General features: G+C 52.2%; 2 protein-coding genes across 5 annotated transcripts; one reads left to right on the top strand and one right to left on the bottom strand.

Moving 5' to 3' along the window:
• SNRPD2 (small nuclear ribonucleoprotein D2 polypeptide) lies at positions 1-2,882 on the bottom strand. Its single transcript, XM_027515446.1, has 3 exons — positions 2,774-2,882; positions 1,213-1,392; positions 1-265 (listed from the first exon to the last, which is right to left on the bottom strand). Coding segments are annotated over exons 1-3 (357 nt in total). The 5' UTR covers positions 2,776-2,882; the 3' UTR covers positions 1-90.
• A 605-nt stretch (positions 2,883-3,487) lies between these two features.
• QPCTL (glutaminyl-peptide cyclotransferase like) lies at positions 3,488-9,581 on the top strand. 4 transcript variants are annotated; one of them, XM_027515442.1, is made up of 8 exons: positions 3,488-3,563; positions 3,855-4,076; positions 4,547-4,690; positions 5,422-5,703; positions 7,337-7,489; positions 7,590-7,689; positions 8,257-8,373; positions 8,809-9,581. In XM_027515442.1, the coding sequence occupies exons 2-8, from the start codon at positions 3,867-3,869 to the stop codon at positions 8,952-8,954; spliced, it is 1,152 nt and encodes a 383-aa protein (XP_027371243.1). In that variant the 5' UTR covers positions 3,488-3,563; positions 3,855-3,866; the 3' UTR covers positions 8,955-9,581. The 4 variants fall into 4 exon arrangements, with proteins under 4 accessions (XP_027371243.1, XP_027371242.1, XP_027371246.1 ...); XM_027515441.1 differs by lacking the exon at positions 3,488-3,563 and having other exon boundaries at positions 3,667-4,076; XM_027515445.1 differs by lacking the exons at positions 3,488-3,563; positions 8,809-9,581 and having other exon boundaries at positions 3,667-4,076; positions 8,200-8,287.
• Positions 9,582-10,267: the final 686 nt, after the last annotated feature.

The following is a 10,267-nucleotide window of genomic DNA, read 5'->3' as shown; positions in this document are numbered from 1 at the left end:
TAGAAAAAACGCACGGTTTTATTATTTCAAGTATAGAGGGCACGTCTTCGCAAAACCGGGGGGCAAGTTCTGACAGCAGGGAGGAGGCCCCTACTTGCCAGCGATGAGCGGGTTCCTCAGGACCACGATGACAGAGTCCCCGCGCAGGAACATCTTGGAGATGTAGCGGTCCTTGTTGACGGGCTTGGACTTCTTCTTGCCCTTGCCGCTCTTGGGGACCTCCGTCCACATTTCCTTCACGTTCTCCAGCACCATGTTGCAGTGCCTGGTGGGGACGAGGAGGCAGCAGGAGTGAGTGAGGGGTGCGTCCTGACCCTTCCTCTGGGCGGCACTGCCTCCAGGAAGGGGGACAGCCAGGGCTCCAAGGCTCAGGCAAAGGACTTCACCTTCTGTGCCTCAGTTTCCTCTTCTCTAAAATGGAGACATTCATGGTGCCTGCCTCCTAGGGCTGTTGTGAAAATTAAGTGAATCAACACAGTATTCTTGTTATGGGCATGTGTGATGACAGTGTGGAATGGCTCAGTCAACAAACTTTTGCGATGATTAGAGCAATGAAAAAAAACAGATAAGAGCCCCGTCTTCATGAACTCTGCAGGCTAGTGAAGGGAGCAGAACACGAAGCAGGTAAACAGTGGTAGTCAGTGCTATGAAGAAAAATTAAAGCAAGGTAAAGGGACAGGGGGCTTCCCAGGTGGCTCTAGCGGTAAAGAACTTGCCTGCTAATGCAGGAGACGTAAGAGATGCGAGTTCGATCCCTGGGTCAGGAGGATCCCCTGGAGGACGGCATGGCAACCCATTCCAGTATTCTTGTCTGGAGAATCCCATAGACAGAGAAGCCTGGTGGGCCACAGTCCATAGGGTTGCACAGATTCAGACACAACTAAAGCGACTTAGCCCTCATGCACGCACATAAAGGGATAGATGGATATAGGAAACTTTGACTGAGTGAAAGAAAGAAAAGAAAAAAATTGGGAAAGCTCTGTATCTTGCTGTATAGCAATCTATGGTGAGGAAAGCACTTCCCAAATGCTAACTAAAGGCTGCATATGTTTACTGAGCATTTATCATGTGTTAGGTACTTAGCCAAGTGCTTTTCATACACAGTATTACTGAAGCCTCATGACTCTTCTGGAGGATATTATTATGACGCATATTTCACAGGTAAGGAAACTGAGGCCCGGACAGCATACCTCCACAGACCCTGGTGCTCACCTGTCAAAGGCCTTCACGCGGCCCAGGAGCTTCTTGTTGTTACGGCAGTTGATGAGCACTTGAGTGTTGTTTTTGACTGACTGCGTGAGCACGGAGAGTGGCCCCGTGTTAAACTCCTCCTCCTCCCGCTTCTGCAGCTCCTCTGGGGTCATCTCACTCTTGGGCTTGTTGAGGAGACTCCTGAGAAGACAAGTATGGAACCCAGAGGTGAGAAGGCCCACAGCCTGGGTGCTCATGGCCTCTCCCTCGGTGTCTCCCCGACACATACCCTCTCCTCCTACTCAGTCCTCTCTCTTGGTATCACCACTTGGATGCCTAATGGATATTTCCAATCCTCACATGTCCTAGACTGAACTCCAGACCGCCCATAACCCCAACTTATACTATCCACAGCCTTCCTCATCTCTGTCAATGGTGACTCCATCCCTCTGGTTCTTTGAGCAAAAGCCCTGCTGTCAACTTGACTCTTCTCTCACATCCTACATTCAGTCTGTCAGAAAATCCAGTCATCTGCCACTAAAACCTATCAGAATCTGAATTTCTTACCTTGGCTTAAACCTCCATCATCTCTTTCCTAGAGGTCTCCTTGCCTCCACCCACGCTCCCCAACAGTTTGCCCTCCACAGAGCAGTCTCAGGGGTTGTGTCAAGAATCATCTCACTCTTCAGTACCCTCTCATGGCTCTCCTCTCGGTGTAAAAAGTAAAACCCAGGTTTTACCCTCACTCTGTTCCAGGCACAATGGCCTCTTCAGCGGTTCTTGAAGATATTAGGCAAACCTTCTTGGGCCCCTCTATTCACTTTTCCCTCTGCCTAGGTACCTCCCCAGGTATCTTTGTGGTTTGCTTTTTCACTTTCTTCAGGTTTTTGCTCAAGTGTTCCCTCCTTTATGTGTTCTGTCTCTCAAAAGTGACATTCCACACTGTTTTACCCTGCTCTGTTATTTCTTTATTCACAACCCTATTCCCTAACACATTCTAGAATTTACGTATTTATTACCAGCACGTTTCCTGCCTGCCTCTTCCCATCCCGTAAGATGTAGAAGAGGATTTTTTTTCCTTGGGGAAAGTGGAGTAATTCAGTGATAATAATCTATGTGTCTAAAGCAGCCTAATACCCAAACACTCAATAAATAACTGTTGAGTGAATATATAAGTAAAATCACCCCCATAACTCGTTATCCGTACAAATGGCGGATGTGATCGAAAAGCCAATTGTCTCCAGCTAAGCCTCTTACCTTAAGACCACTTTTCCTACAAGTCCGTACTCCTCATCTCCCAGGTTTTTAATTCGTAAAAACGCTTCCTCTTAAAATTCAGTTCAATAAGATTGCTTATTTGGGAAAGCCCACCCTGTTATCTGATAAAGCTGTCCCCTCTCCCGAGTCAGGATCCGTCAAAGGCCCCAATGAGTCCCTTCGCAACTAATCAGTAGAAAGATACGCCACTTTACCCCCAAATGTTTGCTTCCGCTCCCATTTCTGCCTACCCCCTCCAACCGGTAAGAAGCCAAATTTACACCCTCAACCCCACTGTCGCCACCCAAACCCAGCCCGGCCTCACATGATGATGGTGACCGCGTTTTCAAGTCACTACCGTCTCCTCCGTGGTGTGCCTCCGGAACAGAGAGCCAGAGGCGGGACTTCCTCTTCCTACGGCCCACTTCCGCGCGCGCCTGCGCAAACCTAGCCAGCGAGTGGGGCGTGGCCCGTTGCTATAGCGACCTCCGCCTTCGGCGGAGGCTACAGAATAGAAGCCTTACTTAGTAAGTAGCTCCAGGCCACCATTCAAGACAGTACTGGGCAGATATTCACGACCATGGAGAGGAAAAGAAGGCGGGACTGATTCAAACCATTTTGTTGTAGAACCGCATAGGTTGAAGGAGGGAAATACTGCTGCTAAGTCGCTTCAGTCGTATCCAACTCTGTGCGATCCCATAGACGGCAGCCCACCAGGCTCCGTTGTCCCTGGGATTCTCCAGGCGAGAATACTGGAGTGGGTTGCCATTTCCTTCTCCAGTGCATGAAAGTGAAAAGTGAAAGTGAAGTCGCTCGGTCGTGTCTGACTTTTCACGACCCCATGGACTGCAGCCCTCCAGGCTCCCCTGTCCACGGGATTTTCCAGGCAAGAGTACTGGAGTGGGTTGCCATTGCCTTCTCCGAGGGAAATACTAGCCATTTCCAAATGCCCTCCAGCTCTGCCTTTGGGGGCGCGGCCTTCGAGAAGCCAATCCGCTCCTCGCTTCAGGGATGGGCACCTCCCCCTTTCCTTCGGGAACTGTTGATTTACGTGTATATTGGATTTTCTGGACCAGGGAGAGGGTCCATCCGGGAGCGGCGTGGATTTGCGCCCAGTAAGACTAATGTTTTCGGTGATCAAACGCTTCTCATTGGCTTCCCCTCCTGCGCTGGGGCGGCGCCTACTTCTTACGCTCTCCCTTTGGGGTTGTGCAACCCGGGGGAACCAACCCCCAAAGCTCCCTGAAGGAAAGGAGCCCAGTCCTCAGGCCGAAAGTCCCATTGGCTTTACTGCTCGCGGGAGGGCGGATGGTGCAGCCGCTCTTGTTGCTCATTGGTCCGGCTTATTTCATGGGGCGGGACTTGGCTGGGCCTTAACTCTATCCGCCGTCTCCGACCCGTTTCAGGGCCAAGCTGCCATGCCTTCCGGGGGCCGCGGGCGGCCCCGGCTCCAGGTCGGGGAACGCAGCCTTTTGGAGCGACCCTCACCGCCCAAGCGCCGCCTGATACCGCGGGCACAGCTGTTGCCCCAGCTGCTGCTGGCTCTGACGGTAGCCTCGGTGTTCTATACCATTTGGAGGATCTGGCATAGCCAGACTGAAGAGCTACCGCTGGGGCGGGAGCTGCGGGTGAGGACAGGCGGGGACACGGGCACTGCGGAACCCTTTACTCCTTGCCTCCCCTTCCCCAAGGTCTCACGGGAAGACCCTAGGTTGGGTTGACCTGGCTTTGTCTGTACCATATGGCCCTAGCTGCGGTGCCGCCGTCTCCGTTCTTAGAGCGCATACCCCTTTCCAACGCAATGAGGCTTCGGGCTTGTTTTGTAATAGCGGTTACCCCGTAAGAGAGTCTGGAGTAGTAAGACTTGGAGTTCTGGGTTCTAATCCTAAAGTCAGATATTTGGAAGAGTCCCTTCTCGCTGGGCCTAGACTTCCCCCATCAGGATTGCCGTGGGCTGGGCAGGATGGGTTTGGAGGGACTTCTAGAAACCTCTGATGCTGGAGGCTGCGACTAGGAAGAGGAGGGCAGCCTCCAGGATATGGTTGGAACGAGGGTCGTTTTCATGCTCTGCTCTTCTCTTCCCTACCTGCTTCCTCAGGGCCCTTTGATCGGAAGCCTCCCCGAAGCTCGGGTGCGGAGGGTAGTGGGGCAACTGGACCCTCACCGTCTCTGGAACACTTTCCTGCGCCCTCTGCTGGTTGTACGGACTCCGGGCAGCCCGGGCAATCTCCAAGTGAGAAAGGTAAAAGGACCCCACCTCTAACTCCTGACCCCACAGCCCATCAATGAATAGGAAATAGGTATCCTGCCCAAGTGGCAGAGCTGGGGGTCTGCCTGGAGCTAATAGGAGCTCTATTCTGCTAACCACCAGACCACTGCCCTCTATACTGCGCCTCCCCCAATCTTATTATATGCATCAGCAACAGCCCTATGAGCCTAACGAGGTGGGTACCAATCTGATCTTCATTGTGTAGATGAGGAAACTGACACCCAGAATAGTTAGGCATTTTGCCCAAATCCCACAGCCAATAAATGGTATGCTTTCAACCCAAATGGTTTGGCTCCAGAGCTCTATATTGCTCCCCAGAAGGCATTGAGAGTCATTTGAACATTGCCTGACTTCAAATCCACCTCAGCCACTTGGTATGACCTTAAACTAATTTCATCTTCTCTGTGCCTCGGTTTCCTCATCTGCAAAATGGAACCATTGTCAGTCCCCACTCCATAGGGGTTCCTAGAACAAGGACTGGGCACAGAGTGAGTGCTATGGAAGGGTGAGCTGTGATTAGTTTGGGCTTCAAGAAATAGGGGCACTCCATGCCTGACACTTAGTAGGTACTCAGAAGTGTCTCAAGGGAATGATTCAACCAAAGTGGTATTGGTGAGCCAACCTGACTGCTCAGCATGGTTCACATGGCCCTTCTGACCTTCTCCCCAGTCCCACCCACCCTCCCTCTTCTCTATTGCCACTAGTTCCTGGAGGCTACGCTGCGGACACTTTCAGCAGGCTGGCATATAGAACTCGACTCCTTCACTGCCTCCACACCCGTGGGGCCATTGGACTTCAGCAATGTGGTGGCCACGCTGGACCCAGGGGCTGCCCGCCACCTTACCCTTGCCTGCCATTATGACTCCAAGCTCTTCCCATCTGACTCAGCCCCCTTTGTGGGGGCCACGGATTCGGCAGTGCCTTGCTCCCTGCTACTGGAGCTGGCCCAAGCCCTTGACCAGGAGCTGGGCAAAGCCAAGGAGAGGGTAAGGAGAGCAGGGGTTAGGGTAGGGGTGGGTGAATGAGGGATGTCTCTTCCTTGGTCCATACTGCCACTCTCCCTTCCCTGGTTTTATCTTCCTCCACTCCACACCAGAGTCCAGGGGGTCTTTCCATTTCCCGAATGTCAGAATCTGTCCCTTCTCTACCTAAAACCCTCCCATGGCTCCCATGTCATTCCATGAATAAGCCAGAGTCCTTCTCTTAGCCCATGAGGTGTGCCCTCTCATCTCTCTGGTCTCCTCTCCCACCCCTCATCCCTCACTCACTCCATGCTAGCCTCCCACCTCCTCTGTGGACCTCACTCTCAACCTCAGGGCATTTGCGCTTGCTGTTTGCTCTGCCTACAATGTGCTTTTCTCAGATACCTTCCTGACTGGCTCCCACCCTTCATTCAGGGGTCCACTCTGATGTCAAAGAGACTTCCTAAAGAGACCTTCCCAGCCACCATAAAATAGCTCCTTGTCGCTATCCCATGCCTCATGGGGCTTTAGGTTGATTTGTTTGTCTGTCTCCCAAGCTCGAATAAGCTTCAGATAGGTGGGCCCTTGGCTGTGTTTATTTCCTGTGTATTCCCTGAACACTGCCCAGAATACTGCCTGGCATAAAGTAGGATGTCAGTAATAATGTATGGAATGAATGGAAGCACCTCATGCCTCTATCCTGCTCAGATCCCTTCCATGGCTGAAACCCCAGCGCCCTTGTAACAGAGCCCAAGCTCCCTGGCCCTTGCTGGGCCCTAGGGCCTCTTCTCAAACCTCTCTGGCCCCTTCTCTGTCCCCAGTCCTGGTCCATGCTGCTTCCTCACCAGGGAACACGCTTCCCTTTGCTCCATTTTGCCAGGCCAGGTCCTCCTCAGCTTCAGTGCAAACATCCCTTCTCAGCAGACCCAACATGTTCCCCAGGCCAGGTTATCCCCCACCCCCTTGGAGGATGTTTCGGGACCCTGTTATTCTTAGAAGCATTTGCCCGACTTCATTTCATTGTTTGTACAATTATTTATTTGTGGATCTGTCTCTTTTGCCAAATGAACTTGAGGAATAGCTCTTACAATCAGAGCTAATCCTTATTTAGTTACTATGCATTAGGCACTGTCCTAGGCTGCTTTATTATTCTTGTTGTTCAGAGGCTATGTCGTGTCCTACTCCTCCCAACCCCATGGACTGTAGCCGGCCAGGCTTCCTTGTCCATGGGGTTTTTCAGGCAAGAATACTAGAGTGGGTTGTCATTTCCTTCTCCAGGGGATCTTCCCAGCCCAGGGATTGAACCTGCGTTTCCCACGTCTCCTGCATTAGCAAGTGGATTCTTTAGCACTGAGCCACCAGGGAAACCCGTGCTGTCTTAGGACCCGGGTTCAAATCCTACCCTATGAGAAGTGGTATTAACTCTATTTCTACATAAGGAAGTCGATGCTTTGAGAACTTAGTAACTGACCCACTACTGCTTGGCTAGTGAGCAATCCAGCCAGGATTTAAATCCAGGCAGACTGTACTCTTGGCTATCAGGTTCTACAAGTGAGGAGACTGTTTGCCCTAGTCAGCTGTGCAAACAGGCAGGAAATGTGGGTGCGTTGAGGTGGCAGGCTAGCACTGAGCTGGCCCTGACCACTGGCCCCCACAGGCAGCGCCAATGACCTTGCAGCTGATCTTCCTGGATGGTGAAGAGGCACTGAAGCAGTGGGGACCCAAGGACTCGCTTTATGGCTCCCGGCACCTGGCCCAGCTCATGGAGTCTACACCCCACGGCCTGGGCTCCACCAGGATCCAGGCTATTGTAAGACTAGGGCCCTGCTGGGTGCCGGTGAGGTGGGAGGAGGGGGGCATGAGGTTGGCAGCATCCCGCAGGGCTGCTCAGTCCTGACTTCTCTCCCTAGGAGCTCTTTATGCTTCTTGATCTCCTGGGAGCCCCCAACCCGACCTTCTACAGTCACTTCCCTCGCACGGCCCGCTGGTTCCATCGGCTCAGGAGCATTGGTAAGGGTGAAGGTATAGGCAGACACCTGCCTGGGATGCTGGAGAGAGGACCAGGCACCTGGCCTCTGAGGGGCCATCCAGCTTTCCTTCCACCTCTCTAGCCTCTCCCTAAAGCACTGGGGCAGAAACACAAAAGATCCCATAGCAGTCAAATGAAGTGATTACAGACAGGGGTTCTAGGGTCAGAGAGCCCTGGGTTCAGATTCTGGCTTTCCTTCTTACCAGCTGTGTGAGCTTGGGCAAGTGGCCTCCTTTCCCTGAGCTTCAGTTTCCCACCTATAAAATGGGCATGATGCTAATAATGGGGGTGTCTGCTTCCTTAGACTCAATGCTAATAATGGGGGTGTCTGCTTCCTTAGACTCGAAGGGATTAAATGAGATCAGGAACATAGTCAGCCTGCAGTCTGGGGTATCTGACATTATCCCAGAATGATGAAGTAACATTCATCCTTATTGGCATGATCAGTGCTTTACCCCCAGGCCTCCCACCCTCCTCTGATCTGTGAGCAGGGGAACCTTTGACCCTGGAGGGGCTGACCTTCTGCTTCTAATCCCCACCACATCCAGAGAAGCGCCTGCACCGTCTGAACCTCCTGCAGTCTCATCCTTGGGAAGTGATGTACTTCCAGACCGGGGAGCCCCCCGGCTCCGTGGAAGACGACCACATCCCGTTCCTCCGCCGAGGTACCTGCTATGGGAACTGGGGGACAGGGGGGCCACAGGTAGGACCTGGCCCCTTCCTAGATTTGGGGACTGGTGGCAAATTGCTTAACCTCTTTGTGTCTCAATTTCCTCATCTATAAAATGGGGATAATTAACAGCCCCCCCCCCATCTCAAGAGTTGCTGAGGGGACTGAACGTAAAGACCTTGACCAGTGCCCGGCACTAGCGAGTGTTCAGATCTTCTAGTCTTTTCATAAGCCATGAAGTTTTGAGCTTTTCTGATTTGTGTTATGAATGTATTGGATGTGTTTTTTTTTTAATCAACACGTACCCTCACACACTTAAAATAATTGTTCAGAGTTCTTCAAGTGGCACAATGTGGGGGGCGCGGGGAGGCAGACTTCCCCAGGCATGGGCCTGCCACACATGGGGCTGTGCTTCCTCTTTGCCCTGCAGGAGTTCCCGTGCTCCACCTCATCGCCACACCCTTCCCCTCTGTCTGGCACACGTCCGATGACTCCGAGGCCAACCTGCACCCACCCACGGTACACAACCTGAGCCGCATCCTGGCCGTGTTCCTGGCTGAGTACCTGGGGCTCTAGCCTGCCCAGGGGACACTCTGAGGGAGAAACGCCCAGCAGGAGACAGGCCAAGGCCCTTCTGGGATGCGCTGGCTTGCCCTTTCTAACCCCTTCGGCTCTGTTTGTGCTCCGACTGGAAGATGCTCTTTCTTGATCTCAAGCTGCCACTCTTCAAAGACATGGAAGAGAGAGAGAGATCACCATGGGGTGAGAGCCAAAGGAACGAGCCAGGCTCCTGTCCTGAGGAAACGCTCGGGTTGCACATCTACAGGGGACTGAGTGCCGTTTGCAGTTTTAATCAGCAGACCGTGGACTGGCATCCGGACCAGCAATACCCTCGACCAAATGAATTCTGTGGCTTCTGTTTTCATGGCAGTTCGTTCTCCAGAATGGCAGCCTTGCTACTGCACCGGTCCAAACCTAACTCCCACACGGACGTGGCATGTGGGGCCCACCGAGGCTCTGCTTGTAAGCAGGGACAGAGGAGGGAGAAGCCAATCCTTGGGAACTCCAGATTCTGCCACCTCCAATGGCTGATAGACCAGTGTTTCTGCAAAACATATTCTGCACAACTAGCGTACATAGGTGTTGCATGAAAAAGGGGACCAAAGCAGGGTGAAACAGTATTAAATGAATTTCTTCATTTCACGGTGTGCGATTTTCATCCAGAGTAGGAATGCAATGTTTCCCCCAAGTATTTCACCACGGAACCCCTTTATTGGGAAGCACCTCACAGAATCTGGGTACCTCAGGAGATATGTTGGGAAACATTGGGTTTTGATAGTTCAAAAGTGCTTATGGTAGAAATGGGTCTGATCTAAAACTCACTATAAAATAGTTACACCAAACCATCCTTTCCCTTTTGGCTGTGAGCACAGGAACGAGAGATGTCATGTGTAACTGCAAACTCTAGTGATGGCCCAAGGAATTATTTCCCAGCCCTATCTAATTTTCAGATGCAAGTGGGGTGCTTTTTGAAAAATGAGGGGAATTCCGTGGCAGTCCAGTGGTTAGGCCTTGGCGTGTCACTGCTGGGGCCTGGGTTTGACCCCTGGTCAGGGAACTAAGGTCCCACAAGCTGCGCAGCAAAGCCAACAACAACAAAAAGCAGATTCAGAGGCTGGAACTCTATAAGCACCTGGGGAATCTTCACTTTGATCAGCACTTTGGGACATGTTGTCCTTAAGGATATAAGTTTGGTGCATTCTAGCTGCTTAGCAAACCTGCTCCAAAGAAAGCCTAGGAGAGTATTTAGGCAGGGAGTGTGGTGCTCAGCTCTGTGCCTGCTGACTTTGTGACTTTGATGGAGACTTGGTAGGCCGCAGGGAGGCCAG

Source organism: Bos indicus x Bos taurus, chromosome 18 (assembly GCF_003369695.1).
Source record: "Bos indicus x Bos taurus breed Angus x Brahman F1 hybrid chromosome 18, Bos_hybrid_MaternalHap_v2.0, whole genome shotgun sequence".
NCBI lineage: Eukaryota > Metazoa > Chordata > Mammalia > Artiodactyla > Bovidae > Bos > Bos indicus x Bos taurus.
Note: the sequence above shows the minus strand (reverse complement) of the source record. Positions and strands in the feature narration are given on the sequence as shown.

Bases quoted from the DNA above. Each gene is read 5' to 3' on its own strand.
- SNRPD2 (XM_027515446.1), bottom strand. The intron at 266-1,212 runs GTGAGCACCAGG...CGTCCCCACCAG, and splicing joins CGCGTGAAGGCCTTTGACAG to GCACTGCAACATGGTGCTGG.
- QPCTL (XM_027515442.1), top strand. From the start codon at position 3,867: ATGCCTTCCGGGGGCCGCGGGCGGCCCCGGCTCCAGGTCGGGGAACGC. The intron at 7,490-7,589 runs GTAAGACTAGGG...TTCTCTCCCTAG, and splicing joins CCACCAGGATCCAGGCTATT to GAGCTCTTTATGCTTCTTGA. The intron at 8,374-8,808 runs GTACCTGCTATG...TTTGCCCTGCAG, and splicing joins CATCCCGTTCCTCCGCCGAG to GAGTTCCCGTGCTCCACCTC.